The sequence below is a fragment of the Ciona robusta genome, chromosome 5, assembly GCF_009617815.1.
Source record: "Ciona robusta chromosome 5, ASM961781v2".
NCBI classification, from domain to species: domain Eukaryota; kingdom Metazoa; phylum Chordata; class Ascidiacea; order Phlebobranchia; family Cionidae; genus Ciona; species Ciona robusta.
In genome coordinates, this window is record NC_143239.1 from 1,049,491 (window position 1) to 1,065,604 (window position 16,114).

Genomic DNA, 16,114 nt, shown 5'->3' on the forward strand with positions numbered 1-16,114 from the left:
ATATATATAAAAACAGTTTAAATATTTACGCTCGCTGCTAATCTTTGTTTGTAAAGTAATCATACGCTTACAATCGTCGGAATCGCTTCAGCTACATATAGATGTGAGACACTATTGCATAGATTGCGTCATCGGATACTGTGACGTCAATGCCAGGTCATAATGATGCAACGCACTGAAAGATAGTGACGTCACCGCGACCAGGGCTTGCGCAACTGAGGCGTATAAAGGCAATCGTATGAGTAAACTGGTTGCTGTAGATGACGAGCAAGCAGTCTGGAAGGTGTACTTTGTACTGTAAAAAGGATTAGCGCTGTAGGTTAGTATTTACTTGTTGGAGGTTAGACCTAACTAAAAGTTTTTGTTCACAGAATTTTAATTTAGCAAGATGGTTCTACAACTATTAAGTGATATCAATGTTAGCTCGTTAGTGATATTTTTCACTGCCTTCCTCGCTTTGTATTACTGGTACACACGACCAAAGAACTTTCCACCAGGACCAAGAGGTGTTCCATTTCTGGGAGTCATACCTTTCCTTGGCAATTACCCTGAACGTGTAATGCGAAAATGGAGCAAGAAATATGGACCTGTGATGTCTGTACGTATGGGACGAGAGGACTGGGTGGTACTTGGTGATTACGAAACTATACAGCAGGTAAACAATTTTAACACATTGTTCTGTCGTAAAATAACGCCGGCATTTTTAAACAGAGTTTAGTAAAGCAAGGGCAATGTTTTTCTGGTCGACCAGACGTTCCAGTTTTAAACCAAATAACAAACGGTCACGGTTTGATTACAGTAGACTATAATGAAGATTGGAAAACTCAACGTCGTTTTGGAATAACAACACTAAGAGGGTAAGTGATGTTTGTATCTTGTACAAGCCGGCAACCGCACCTTCTGGAACGACTATCTCATCCTAATGAGTTCTCTTCTGTGCTGCTGTTTAATATTTTGTGTATATATATAGCGTTTGACTTACAAATGTACCTTAAAGGTTTGGAGTTGGTAAGCGAAGCATGGAGGATCGTATTGTGGAAGAAGTCGCTTACTTAAACGACGCTATTCGTTCACATAATGAAAAACCGTTTGATATACTGGTAAGCCTTATTTTACATGCCTTTTTATGTTTTTAAAGTTATATGTTACAGAGCATTCTGAGCAACGCAGTTTCAAACAACATATGCAGCGTTGTGATGGGTAGAAGATTCGATTATGACGATAAAAGATTTATGGAAATAATGGCAAGGCTTTCCAGAAGGTAAGCGTGGTTTAGATTTTAGTTTAGAATATGTAACCTGGTTTTAAGCGAATTGAGCATCTGCCTCTTCGTAGCTTCAACGATCCAACAGCAAACTTTGCTTTAAACGTCGTTATGTTCATGCCGATTTTGGTCAAGATACCACCGTTTAGCCGTATCAACAATCAACTAATGACGGATGTGAGAGTAATTTTGCGTAAGTTTTTGCGCCGAATGCGTTAGCAAATGTGTGTCATATGACTTTATATACAGAAATGTTAAGAGAAATACTGTCCGAGCACAAGTCGACATTTAACAAAGATGACGTCCGAGATTTTATCGATGCTTTCATCGCTGAGCAAAATTCAGAAAGCAAACACTCGTCATACACAGTAAGCATATACCGTTTTGCTGAAAAGACCTTAAAGAGTTAATTATGTCTCACTGCTGGTACCTGCTGTACCATTTTCCTATTTAAAAAGTGTCGGTCGTTTGTGCATAGTAAATTTTAAGTGCATAGTAAAATTAAAGCATAGTAAATTTTATACATTTCTTTTAATTTAATGCATTTTCAAAGAATAAATATTCAGTATACCAATTTCAAAATAAAATTTGATTTTTCTTCATTAGTTTAGAAGCTAGAAACAGTCGAAGTTGAATGACACTTTTTTAATGGGAGATCTCATCAGCATGCGTTGTCGAACTGAAAAACTTTTTTTACTCAAGCGTTTATTTTACGCGATTTCTTCAGAAGCTGCTGTTCTGTTTTGGGAAATGCTAGTGGTACTTTAAGAACACATTTAAGCATATATCCATATACAATTTTTCATTTTTCGTTGGTATGCTCCTTAGAAAACTTCCGATACTTTGCCGACCTTCTTTTAAACCTTACAATACGTCCTTCTATTTAGGACCTACAACTGTTGCAATATGTTCGGGACTTGTTTGTTGCTGGAACCGAAACGACAACCAGCACACTAAGGTGGTCAATACTTTGCATGATTCATAATCCGGAAAAGCAAGAAAAATTAAGAAAAGAAATATGTGATGTCATTGGTGAGAATTTATAAACAATTATTGATGTTATGTAGTTAAAACTTAAAAAAAATTCAGGCCAGGATAGGGTTCCAGCGATGAATGACAAAGCTCAGATGCCTTACACTTGCGCGTTCATGCAGGAAGTTTTCAGATACCGGACTCTGGTTCCCTTAAGCGTAGTGCATATGACTAATCAAGACGTTGTACTGAACGGTTATACAATACCCAAAGGAACAACAGTACGTATCCTTTTTTAACAACGTTTATTTTCATTTAATTTTGTATTATTTAATTGTTGTTTTATTATATATTTATCAACGTGCTCATCTACGATGTTTATCTAGTTTATACCGTGCTCAACTGCGACATATATAGTCCAAATAGAATTATCATTAACTACGCTAAAACATTTAAGAAAAGTGATAATAATGTAAGCCTGAAGATACCATAATCATAAAATTACCAAACAGCTGTTTAAATTAGATATCACCAAACCTGTGGGCGGTGCACAACAATCCAGATGTGTGGGACGAACCAAGCAAGTTTAAACCTGAGCGTCACCTCGATGACAAAGGAAACTTTGTTCAGTCTAAACACGTGATACCTTTCTCGATTGGTCCACGTCATTGCTTGGGAGAACAACTTGCTCGAATGGAATATTTCATCTACTTAGTTTCAATGGTTCAGAAGTTTGAGTTTTTTCCGGATCCGAATGAACCAGATCTTCCAGATGTTGAAGACGGGTCGAGTGGTGTTGTATTTGTTCCTTTGCGGTTCAAGCAAATTGCAAAGATAGTTTAATTTAACGATGCGGTTCAACCATAAAAATATTCATCGGGGGTTGTATTTGTAGACATATATATAAATATAAGTAAATAAACTAATTGTGAGAAAATAATTGGTTATTTTGCTTACGTATATTTGCTCATTAAACTCATGTTATATTAACGGACAACTCTACTCTATATAAATAAAGCAAGATGCTGCAGCACTTATTGAGCGATATCAATGTTGGCTCGTCGATATTTTTCACTGCATATACCTCGCTACATAACTTAGTAACACTTTTGAATTATATACATGAGAAGAAGTGTCGCATTTTAGTTTTTATTACATTTTTATTTGATTTAACAGACGATGAGTTGTCAGCTGTTTATTGTTTGATTTGTTTGGTGATTTACTGGGGCGGTTTTAACTCACAAAAGGCAGTACTAAAGTAATCGCGAGATTTTAGTGACATGTACTTTTAATTAAAAGCAGTGATGGTTCTTTCTTAAACGAGGCTAATATACCACTCTAACTTATTATTGGCAAACTGCAGCAATTACATATGTATATATTTATTTGTCACCCTACCTTTATACTTTTGCTCAGGTTTTCAGCACCCTGTCAGCAATTAAACTGAATTTCATTCATTACATTTACACGCCTCTCCCTCCCTGCAAATATTTTGCAGGCATTCTGGAGAACGCTTCATCGACCGTTATCCGCAGTGTTGTGATGCGACGAATACCGATACGAGAAGTTTAACGAAGTAAAATTTGATGAATGAAAGTCACTTATTTTTACCTGCGGGTTCGGTGCTGAGCAAACTAGAACGCAATTCAACAATTTCGTTGTTTAAACAAATAACGAGGGTCTATTCTATGGAGTCATGAGGATTTATAATTCCTTTTTGTGATTTTCCCAATGGGACGAAAAAAAAGAATAAAAAAAGGTGTTCCATATTCCCCCACCCACGGCCTATACTAGAGATATCTTTTAGCTGGTAGCTACCTGAAATTTTGGTTTCAAAATGTTCTATGGCCCTCACTAATACTTGCTGTCTAATTATTTTTTCAAAAAACTCGGGCGTTCGTGTCAAAAATTAACTTAAAAATGCGCGAAAACATGCTGTGTCACCGTAATTCGTCTGGTTATGGTTTGCGTAAGGTTAACGATTTATTACGTCACACTCGTGGTCTGTTACGTCACAATGATGCTATATTACCAACGTTACAACCTTATTTTTTCCCCACTGTTTTAACGTAGGAATCAAACGTAAATACGCATTCTATGACGTAATAATCCAACATTGGTTTTATTCAAAGTTAGTATAGACCAAGTTAGGAAACGGCGCTCGTGTCCGCCATTACGGAGCCCACAGAGCGTGAATCGCCTATACAAATGCATGGTCGGCATGTGTTCATTTAGTTCTTGTAAGCGATACAAAGCTAGAAAACACGTATAGCGATTGTTTTAACATTTAAAATATAATTTCTAATATAAATCTTGTTATACAATATTAAATCTAGGAATTAATGTGATGTAAATTTATATTTTGACTGGTTTTCGGCGTACAGTGTGGTTTAACAGGGTACTTTACGTTGGCGATTAAGACAAGCAGCAATCAGCTTAGTTTACATAATAGTGTATGATCATACCTACGAATCTACAGAGCTATTCTTTACTACATTTATAATTCAACATGAGTGGACATGCAGCTCCAAACTGCTTAAGTACTAGCAGATAAGGTGTTCGCGTTTTCCGATTTCATAAAGACCCAGAACGCAGAAAAGGTAGCTTACTAATTCAAGCAGAAGACAAAAAATAGTAACTCAGTATTGTTTTCACTTCGACATTGGGCAAATTTTACAAAGATACCTTAAGTTTCGTTGCCGGGTATACGTGTTAAGTTTGTGAGCCAAAAAGTAAAATCACGGCAATTTACATGTAAACCTGCAGCTAGATACAACAGTTTATGGTAATGTTATGCGTTTTTGTTCGTATTTTTTTATTTTAAACATGTTCTTTTATGTTTTTGGTTAGTAAACCTAATATTTTCTGTTATTTTACTCTTTAATCGATTAAGTGTTCAATAAGAGTTGATTATTTTTGGGAGGTTTATTATTGTGATAAGATATAACATTAGTAGAAAGGCATTTTTACGCGCAGAAGTGCTTGGTTTAATATTTAAACGAAAAACAGCAGCCAGCAATGATAAAATGCTATGCCGTGGGCTCCGTAATGGTGGCGACTATAACGTCATAGACGCGAGACAATGGATAACAAGACTCTTTGTTTTACAATCCGTTTCCTAACTTGGTCTATACTAACTTTGGTTTTATTCATAATGCCTGGTGTGAAAAATACGGTGACGCAGCACGATTTCGCGCACTTTTAAAGTTAATTGTCAACACGAACGCCCGAGTTTTTTCAAAAAATAATTATACAGTGGGTATCAGTGAGGCCTAAGGAACATTTTGAAACCAAAATTTCACCAGCTAAAGGGCCACCAGCTAAAGGATTACCTCTTTATGGTTGCAATGCAAAGACGTTATAGAGGGCGCCATATTACAACATATATTGGGGATTCCCCTATAAGCTACCCATAAAAATAAAACTCTCGCTTTACAGATAAAATCATTCTAACATTTAAGTGAAAAAGTAATGGAGGTACAAGTTATAGAAGTAACGAAAGGAAATCTTGAGCCATTATGGAGTAAAATCGTGAAAGATGTGAAAAACTCCATTTTTATTGCACTAGATACAGAAATGAGCGGATTAGGACCCCAAGCCCAGCTAATGAAGTCTGACTTGGAGCAAAGGTATCAAGGAATTTCTGCAGCAGCGTCTTCCCGTTCTATTATCTCTCTTGGACTTGCTTGTTTTGAGCCATATTCTGGAAAAGAACCGCTGGCCTATAATGTAACTGTGTACAATATTATCGTATTATGTTCTGACCCATTCACCATCGACCCTGGTGCAGTAAGTTTCCTTGTTAACCATGGCTTTAATTTTAACAAACAGTTCTGTAACGGCATCAGTTATTACAAAGGCAATGATCGGCCGAAAGAGAAAGACAAACTTACAATGCGATCTTTGTTTGCGGAAATTATTAAACTAAGAAAACCGCTTGTGTTGCACAATGGGCTTGTGGACTTGGTGTTTTTGTACAACTCACTCTATGCAGAGTTGCCAGGGACCTTAAACTCATTCATGGCAGATGTGTGCGAGATTTTCCCTGCTGGTATATACGACTGCAAATATATAGCAGAGTTTTGTGATCGTTTAACAGCATCCTTTCTGCTTTATGCGTTCAAAGAAAACCAGTTGAAAAATGAGGCACTAGCGGCTGCTGGAAAAATTTGTTTAAAAGTTCACTTTAAAATGGAAAGTGAGTGGACCGTTACTGTGCCACTAAATGTGGGTGGTAATAAGGCAATTAGTCACAAAAATATCAAAGGAGTTGAAATATGTGAGAAATATGCTGCATATGGTTGGTGTAGGAATGGAATTTTGTGTAAAAAGGTACACGATATTGACACTATTGTACAGTTTCACAAGACTAGTAAGCAAAAACGTAAACGTAAACGAACAAAAAGCAGTTCAGATACCAAAGACGTGCAAACACTTATGGAACAAGATGAAATTAAACCAACTGAAGAAAATGCAAACCCCATTAAAAGGGCTGTCTTTGACAATTCAACCAACACACAGGGTCATAGGTCTAGTTTGGATGCTTTTATGACAGGATACATTTTTGCCACCTTTATAGCTTCACAATATACACCAACACCCCTTAATGAAAACTCAACTACAGAAAAGGAAAACGATAAAAAAGAAAAATTCACATCAGAAATTCAATATTTGTCAAGGGAAAACAAGACCAAAATTGTCAACAAGTTGTATTTAAGTGGTAAACCAATACCGTTGCAAGTTACAAAGAGCAAGTATTCAAAAACTTCAAAAAATCACAATGAAAAGCTATTGAAAGTATATTTGTCATGATATATCTCATGGTATGCTTTGGCTTCTCATTGATACTGATTTTAAAACGCATAAGTACATCATACCTATAAGCCATTTAGTATATAAATATATATATATGCTAAATCTACTTTGCCCCAATAGTCTGTCATCTGTTTGGTTTTATAAATCTACTTTTCTATCTACTTGACTAGAAATCACTAGGGTATAATACATAACGATGAATCTACAGTACTATTTGGAGACTACAACACATTTTTTTCACTTTTAAGTTCTTGTTTGTATTTTGCATGTGAGTTTTAGCAAATTTTGTCCTTTCTATGTATTGTTTGCTAAAAAATCAAACAAGGAGATCTTTTCTTTAATCCGAATCTAATAATATTATTATGACTTCTCATTTAAAAGTGATATTTAGTTTATTAGTACTTAAACATATGAACTTGACCATGTGATGTTGAATTTTATGTTTTACTTAACTGGCCATGTTTTTTCATTTTTTTAGGTCTAGTTTAGTTTGATCTATTTTAGTCATTTCCTGAGCACACAGAAAAACAACAAAGAAAAATTCTGTGAAAATGAAGATGTCTGATAACAAGGTATGTGTTTAAATACTACGTGTATACAGTAATACGTTCAACAAATTTAAAAAAGATAATTACTTGCAAAAAAAATACATACGTGGAATGTAAGCGAGCAAGATGTGTGTAAAACACTGATGTTATAGCGTCTGTTATTAATTTACCACCCAATGAGGCTCAAGAATCTACATCCATACACATTTAAAATCCTTTATTATGGCTTAAGATGGCTGTACACAGTATCCGGCATGCGAATTCATTTGCGAAGTCGTATGCAAACCCATTACCGAGTTCCGCATGCAACAGCGAAATCCGGACAAAATGGACAAATTCCGGATACTGTGTACAGCCACTTTTATGGGTATGTTGTTATAACGTTGGATGACATTTTTTTGTGAGAATCATGTTTATGGATGATAAACTTTGTGTTAAAATTCAATGCGCTGATTTATTGGCCAAAACGCATACCTCCAAACAAAATTTTAGAAGTTATATAGTTCGAAAGTTCCACCACCCCTTTATGAACATACTTGTCCTTGACAAAGTATTTTTTTAAAGTATATATGTATAATTAATTAAGTTGTTTTTAGCTTACTTCGAATCTGTGTTATAAAAAATATTTCTCAAGCTTTAGTCTACTGTATACCAGACAGTAGACAGAGACACGTTATGTTAAACGGACATTTATACGTGCAGTCTGACCGTCCGTTTAGTTTACCGCAAGGTGGTGTTGTGAGCCGCCAGTACAACGAAAGTTTATCACTTTTAAATTATTCGCTATCTCATTGTTACATTATCGTTTGCAATTAATATGCAATGCAGTATAAATTATGACACTAAAATATACACACGGCATAGTCTTATAATAACAAGTGCACATTCTGGTGTCTGGGTGGATAATGAATTGCCATGAAAGTGTAGCTACGGAGTTACGAGCTCAGCCAAAAATAGTGTGCAACAAAGTTTAAGCTATACATACGGGGGATACGGCCAATGCTAACAGTTTAAATATTTGCAATATTCAACAATTACTGTGCCCGTGAAGAAGCGACGAATGGTATCTACTATCAAGTGTCTTTCTGAATTAATGAAAAAACACACCGATTCAAAAACAGGAGACGCACACTTTGTACTGTACTGTGTGGAGCAAATGCCATGGCTTCCACCACGGCCGGTCGCGCCTCAACGAATACACTTCACAGGTGAGTTACCTTCTCTTATTGTTCGGACAAGACAGTTAGAATCGCTCTCAAAGTGCGAGACGTTTAGAAAGCTTGTCAGGTTATGCTTTGAGTAAACGGGCAAAGTCGAACACGAAGGTGATTATTTAGCAAGACTATTGGAATTTCAAACCGCTACTTTTAAAACGACAACAGTTCTGCCCCGAGGTTATCCTAAAGTAGAATTCGTTGGCCACTTTCTCACACATACGATACCGCCATGGAAAGAAGTTTACGTATCCGTCTCATCGCCCCCCAGTCGTGTTTGTTCCCGCTTTTGAAAACTGTTGACTGCCGAAATATTGAATAGAATTAGGTGTTTACAGTCTTCTATGCGTATCATTCGCGTGTGTGTAAACCGTAAGAACTTTGGTGACTAGCAGCAAACGAAGATTAGAATATATTAGAAAACCTAATAGTGTTTATACTTATGAAAATATCTTGGGATAAATATATTTGTTGTATAGTTCAGATAAGTGGTTAACTTTCAGTTGTAGCTTTAAACTTTACTAGAACTCAGTTCAGCATCGGAATGCGTGTATTGTTTAATAGGATAAAGGTAAATAAGCAACAAAGCAAGGTACAATTTCAAAGTAAACTTAGGTTAAGTTTTGGATTCAGAATCTTTATGTGCGACGTTTTAGTTTACATTGGTTTGCACACAGATATAGTCAGTCGTACAATTTAAATCACAACCTTACGAACCTAAAATTAATTTGTATTACAGGAAAACGTAAGTTTTGGTGAAGCGGGAAAGCCACTGTGTTGTTTTTGGCTTCAAGCTTCGAGCAAAGATGGCGACCATCTTCGCCGCCTTTGGTAAGCTCCGCCTTTCTAAATTTGACGTGGCAATACGAGTCTCTGTGAATCGCACCAGCGGGCGGACAAGATGTATTTACGTGGGCGTACACTGCCAGATTTATCGTTAACTGCATGGCAAACCAAAACCCACTTTAACATTTCACAGTCATTGCACAAAACCACTGGAATTTGCGATGCGTTTGGTCGAAAAACAGAACAATTTATAATCAATTTTAGTTACCAGACGAACGCTGCGTTCTTAATCTTTGTATTTTCTACATTTTAGTTAAATTAACAAGTTATTATTGGTTTCGGTAATTATTAATAACTTGTAACACTATTTCTCACCCCCATATTTCTTTTTGACAAAGTACAGTAATCATCCTCACAGATAAGACGTTTAGATGTCATTTGTGGTTGTGAATAACCAAGTAACCAACTCTTCCCTGCAGGCAAGACAGTGGGCAACAACAAAGGTTCAATACAAAACTTTGGGATAGTTGGTGTAACAATTGCCACTGAAGAAATTGCCAAGTTCATATTTTTCTACTGCCCATGCGACTACCCAGCTAATAAGGTAAGTTTAAAATATTTGCTTTAAATTATATTCGCTGAATTTATTGCAAAGTTTAGTTTGTACAGTAAGTTTGGACTGCCACATTATTAAACCGTATACCTAAAATTTATAATTACGGTAGAGTTTGCTTATAGAAATAGATTTTTGTTTTCACCGTTCTGAAGTTTATTACCCACTAAATAAAGACACAAAAGTTCATTAAAATACTTAAGCCAGTATAGAACTAGACCGAGGTCGGTTCAAACGTAGCGTACTATAAAAGTAAGTTGATATCCTGCTTTCACACAGATTTACGGCTCTGTGTTTATATGGGGTCCTGCCTTTGTGTTGCTCCTCGCAGGCTTTCTAGTAAACCGTCGTACTTGGCGACTCACCACAGGTAAGTGTATAACTGGTGATTCAACTATATCCAATAATATCAGGGTACTGTTGCTCGCTCCAATAACTTTCAAAGCGAATTTGCGCGCCACAGTGCAGCTACCATCGCTTTATTTGCTAAACCATTAGACCGTGCACATTTTCAATACGTAGAGACTACCTAAAAAGGTATATCGTTAAAGGATATACGAGTTATGCATCGTTTACATGTCATTCTGTAGCTTAGAATGCTATCCAACCCCTAGTTCGAGACATTACAAAATAGACTTCCATCAACAAGTTGTTGCATCGCTATATTCTTATTATGTCGCTGCGTAGCATGAAACACGCTTCTCTATGTTTGAAATGAGATTTCTAATTTTTTACGATGTGGGCTTTAAAGTTTACACCCAAAACGTTTGTTTATACAACGGTGGCTGTCCTCACACTGTTTACGGTTCTTCACTGTTACTATTGAGTCGTATGTCCATTTTAAATGCGGTTATGTAAAACTGTGATTGGATCTTATGCAGTAGCCAAGTCAGTTTAAAACCACAAGGCAAGACGTATTGTAATTATTTATCTCATATAATTCAAAAACGAGGAGCAAATTACTTTTACAAAACAGAACTAAATATATTTTTTAACAGTGTGTTGTGCGATTTATTTCTGACGTATTAACCAATCCACAGGCTTGTGCAACCGAACCAATGGAGTGGGGAAAGGAGGGAAACGTATTTTCCATTTTCTTTTCATATTCTTCCAGATATTCGTCAAGGCTTTTATAGCTCCTGCTACGTGGCTTATACTTGCGTTTCTAAAGGTACAACACCAGTATATCAGTAATGTAAATAAAAATATGTAAAAACATGAAAGTAGAAGGCTTTGTAGAGTCGAAATAGCAAATTATTATAAACCATTTTTTGTCGTCGTGTAATCTCTTACCAAAAATAAACTCACCTAAAAGTTTTTTTAAGTCGATAATTTATCAAAAAATCCTGATTTTTGTTGTAGTGTTTACTCTAAAACTTTTGGTGTTCAAAATATATAATCCATTATTATAGTATCGGTTACAAGCTCAGCTCTATCTACTCAATAGAAATTACTGTGTTGTAATATTCGTGGAATGCGTAAATAATCCTTTTAACTTCTTGGCAGTCGAGTGCATTATAAACGGCAGAATTATCTCTGCAATCTAAAATAAACCAGCGTTTCGTATATAGAGTGCATTTTAAATCTTTAAGAAATATCTCAAGTTAATATTACCGCCTTAGGGCGACTACTACGCATGCGCAAGGTGGCCGAACCCGGAAGACTACCAAGCAAGAGCACGTCATCATCTGAAAGCTTCAAATGACAGCCTACCACGACCATGCATGTTCAAGTGAGTTAACCATCATCTGTGTATTTATTTATATTCTATATAGATGGCTCCCATTGCGAGGCACGCCAAGAGTCCTGGAAATTATGGCAGAAGCAAGATTTTATTATCTAACACAAAAATAAAGGAAAGAAGAGAGTTTAGGTTGCTTAAAAGTACTTAAGCCTATTAATTAAACTGGCCTTAAATTATGTTTTTGGCTACCAAAGCATATGTCAATAATATTTTAAACCCGGGCGATCTAAACGTGACGCCCACGCAAGAACAGTTTAGCGGCTCATATTGTGTGGGTGAGTTTTAATCCCTGATATCTTAGTCTTGTTCTATCTAAGTGTTTCGTATATACGCAGCCCCAAGCCAACATCCCTAACATTTTACTGAGTGATGTGAAATTGAACCCAGCCGATTTTATATAGTCAATCATCGATATTATAATGTCTCCCCTAACACGCTGCGAATCTAATTAAAAAAACAACGATATATTATTAAATTTGGAACAAGGATTGTGTTTTACATATTGTGTGAGATAGTCACGAACACTGAATGTTTTTCTGCACATGCAATGCTGGACCTTACCTTAAGATGCCGACAGAACAAACAGATACAAAACTTATTTGATCACAGTTAGATGCGGTTATACAACTGTTCGGATATTCTTTCTTTACTGCCAAATGATACGTTTAAAAATGAGTGAAAACATAGATTATTCTACCCCTACCTACCATTGATTGTGTGAATTTGTAAAACTAATCTTAATACATCACATCACACAGCCCCAACCCAATCAAGTTCGATGGTTCAGAGGCAGAAATCATTGCACGGAATCTACGAGCAGAAAGCCACACCATCGGTTGGTTTTACGTTTGCTTTGGAATGAGTATCGGTATTGTCCTGGTGTTGATATTTCGCTGTCGGTCCAAGTATTCGTACGAGCAGAGTAATTACATTGATAGGTTAGTATGTCAGTTTAAATTGCGAAATGGGAACATACGTCCTTACTGTATTTCTTGCGCTTTTAAATATTTAATTTCAATACACATTCAAGCTTTTTGTCTCTAGTTTTAAGCGCCCTAACTGCACACGTATTCCTCTTACATTCGTCAGCGATCATTGGTTTATGTACAAATTTATTCCCTATTCCTTTTCATATAGAGATCTTGTAGTAGAGTAAAACAATGAGAACTTATTACCGCTTGGGCCATTCTTTTCTAAATAGATTTATATTTATTCCATTTAGTATTAGTTTAATATAACGTGGTACAAGTTTTCATATCTTGTAGTGTGGGGAAAGACGGGACACCTAGCACACAATATAAATAACCTGATCGTGTTTTAAATAATTACCACCGGTCTATGAGAGTCGTAAGGATACAGTTTTATAAGTTATTGAATGTTCTTTGTTTAGTCCTAAATTGGTTGAGAAAATTGAATGAAAATGTGTCCCATCTTTCCCCACCCTACTACAGTACATGATGACACATTTAACAACTGACCTATCACTCGTTTAACAGATATCGTCAGAGTGAAATACAGCAGTTCGAGGACGAATTGGATAAGAAAGCAGCCGAACAAGCAAAACGAATAGTGGATGGTTACTTCTCTAAACCAAGATCCAAGCTAGAATGGGACCAGATCGCCGTCATTAATGATAAGGTAAGTCGCACAACTGTGTTTTGTAAATACTTTATTTCGAGCATTTAGTTTATTTGTTCCCTTCATATTTTCTCCAAAATGTAAAATTTTATAATCTCACTTTAATTAGATCTATTTGTCTTAGTAATTGACAGCTTGTCCAAACAAACTTGCATTTGATGACTCATTGTACATACTTGTATGTGATTTATCTTAACTTCAAATTGTGTTTATAACCGTTGTCTGATTTTGTCGATAGATCCTGTATTTTTGTTCTCGTACAATATATAAATTGACCAATAAAGGTTATGCCAACTTACATCATATTTTAACCCATTGTTTTAGGTGACACGAAGCAAGCGTGGTAAAGCAATATACAGTCCCTTGCATAAGTTCGTTAACAAAGAGCTTCGGTTGGCTGAGGAAGGCCAACAAATAAACGACCTGGTCAGTGATGCTGCCATGAAGCTTAAGAGCTTTGGCTTCAAGCGAAAGCAAGGTAAGGCTCAATTATACAGCCCACGGTTGAATTATGAATGTGCGACCATGATACATGATTTTCACTGCAATTAGTGGTTGTCCACCTAATTATTCGCCGTGACGGTTATGCGACCTGTACTGTTATGATTAATGAAACCGATATTTTGCGCTATAAATACATGGATATTTTAAAAACTATAGCAAGCTTTGGTTGACAGTGTTTTTAAGGAAACGTAATTAAAAAAAATAAAAAATAGCGCAACATTTTTTATTTAAAAAACACTTTCTTAATATCAAAGAAAACGTTTCAAGTATAATTATTTCGTTTCGTTCTTGCAGTTCAACCACCAAAGGAGAAAAATGGAACTGAGAAGAAATCTTCAAGTAAAAAGTCGAAGGAACCAACCGCCGCTACCGGACCTTCCCTTCCCATGACCGCCATGTTGATGAACCGAGGTGGAAAAACCAAGATTGTAAAGCAACCACCCGTCGAGTTAAAGCAAGACGCCTTTCAGAACGTGGCCGATCAACCGACACCTGCTCCGACTAAACCTACTGGTGTCGCTACAGTGAATGAAACAGGTTTTGTAGCAGTTGACCCCACCGCACCACCGCCCGAGAAAATCGCTCAGCCACCGCCCGAAAATATTGCTCAGCCCCCGCCGACCCAGCAGTTTACCCCGGCCGTAGTGAATCCACCCCCGACTGCGCAGTTGCCGGATCCAGCACCAGTACCAGCTCAGGTGCCCCAGGCAGTCGCAGATCCCCAGCCTAACGCCGACAACGTGATCCATGCTGCTGTGAAAGAGACCTCACTCGGAGACTTTGGAGGCGCTGTTTCCCGGGAGGATATATCTCACATCAGTCACTCTTCCGACGAGGACGTCGCGGATGGCGACTACTGTCCTCTAGATAAAGATGATGGTCAAGACTACGCTGATGATGCTCCACAGATGGATGAGGATGATGTAGGAGGAGGGGAGGACGAGCAACCTCTCTTGGGAGATGATTGAACATCTTGTGCCAATTTGACTTTTTTAACGTCGATTTAATAATCCATTATGTTACTTATTTCTCCGGTTACCAATACGTATAATGTTGTGTGAGTAATCCACGTCAATTACCCAACCGTGCAGTATAATGCGTTCGCCACTAACAACACAATCTCTGTAAACCTGCATAGCTTAAAAATAAACGTTGCTGAAAACTTCTCCAATTGAGTTTGTTTGTAGACGAGGTTCGTACAATATGAGCACGATGCTTATAGTATTCGTGCCATGCGAAAACGCAGATGTTCATTTTTCCTTCTATTTTAGCCCTACTTAGTCGATTCTGCTTGTAATCTGAAACTGTAATCTATTTAAAGCGTTTTCTTTTTTTTTCAGGTGTAAAATTCTTCCAAGATGGCGGATGTTCTAGCAGAAGCAAGAATTATGGAGCAAAATAGTCTTAGCGACGAAAGCGATGACTTTGAGACTGCACTTCAAATCTGGAATCGTCTTGTGTCGAAAGATCAACCATTAAATGTCAATTCTTCGAATCAAAACACTGGTTTTCCCGATAATATGAATGTTAAGAAAAACATTGCTGACGATGATATGGACAACTCGCGAGTGAAGGAACGAAAGAAATTGGTCAAAATTCCTGTAAGTCGTAGAAAAAAGGCTGCAAGGCGCACTGCTAAGCAAAAAGAAGACTTTTTTATTGATGACGACTCGCCTCCTCCTCTAGAAAGGGAGGATTCTGTTGTGTCTGTTTACTCCTTGCGACCCAAGCGCAAATCGAAATCATCTGCATCGAAATCCAACGAAAAAGAAATTTCGCCACTTTCTACTTCATCGACTTTAAAAATAAGTAGCATGAAACGGAAATCTGGTTCATACCTGCTGGATACGCCAGATATTGAAGGTAAATTTACTTCATGCTATTTTATGTTACACGTTATACTGTTTATAAACTACCTAAATATTTTTTGCATTTCTCATATATACTTCAACCCTTGATTCATTGCATAATGTTATATCGTTGCAACCTTATCGAAAAACTAACTGGACTTCGGGA

The 16,114-nt window shown here is 36.8% G+C and overlaps 3 protein-coding genes across 4 annotated transcripts; all 3 read left to right on the top strand.

Annotated features, from left to right (window-relative positions):
• The first annotated feature begins 174 nt into the window (after positions 1-174).
• Positions 175-3,414, top strand: LOC149735342 (cytochrome P450 2U1-like). The gene is made up of 10 exons (XM_089878942.1): positions 175-319; positions 372-655; positions 712-857; positions 998-1,100; positions 1,152-1,261; positions 1,336-1,457; positions 1,514-1,632; positions 2,152-2,296; positions 2,354-2,517; positions 2,762-3,414. Exons 2-10 carry the CDS (start codon positions 389-391, stop codon positions 3,077-3,079), a joined length of 1,494 nt encoding a protein of 497 aa, XP_089735068.1. The 5' UTR covers positions 175-319; positions 372-388; the 3' UTR covers positions 3,080-3,414.
• Positions 3,415-5,612: 2,198 nt separating this feature from the next.
• Positions 5,613-7,529, top strand: LOC149735343 (target of EGR1 protein 1-like). The gene has a single exon (XM_089878950.1). It carries the CDS (start codon positions 5,708-5,710, stop codon positions 7,046-7,048), a length of 1,341 nt encoding a protein of 446 aa, XP_089735076.1. The 5' UTR covers positions 5,613-5,707; the 3' UTR covers positions 7,049-7,529.
• Positions 7,530-7,555: 26 nt separating this feature from the next.
• Positions 7,556-15,264, top strand: LOC149735344 (calcium homeostasis modulator protein 5-like). 2 transcript variants are annotated; one of them, XM_089878936.1, is made up of 11 exons: positions 7,556-7,623; positions 8,721-8,807; positions 9,553-9,644; positions 10,079-10,203; positions 10,492-10,582; positions 11,253-11,383; positions 11,835-11,944; positions 12,715-12,894; positions 13,453-13,594; positions 13,919-14,072; positions 14,393-15,264. In XM_089878936.1, exons 3-11 carry the CDS (start codon positions 9,620-9,622, stop codon positions 15,064-15,066), a joined length of 1,632 nt encoding a protein of 543 aa, XP_089735062.1. In that variant the 5' UTR covers positions 7,556-7,623; positions 8,721-8,807; positions 9,553-9,619; the 3' UTR covers positions 15,067-15,264. The 2 variants fall into 2 exon arrangements, with proteins under 2 accessions (XP_089735062.1, XP_089735063.1); XM_089878937.1 differs by lacking the exons at positions 7,556-7,623; positions 8,721-8,807 and adding an exon at positions 9,148-9,384.
• The last annotated feature ends 850 nt before the right edge of the window (positions 15,265-16,114 follow it).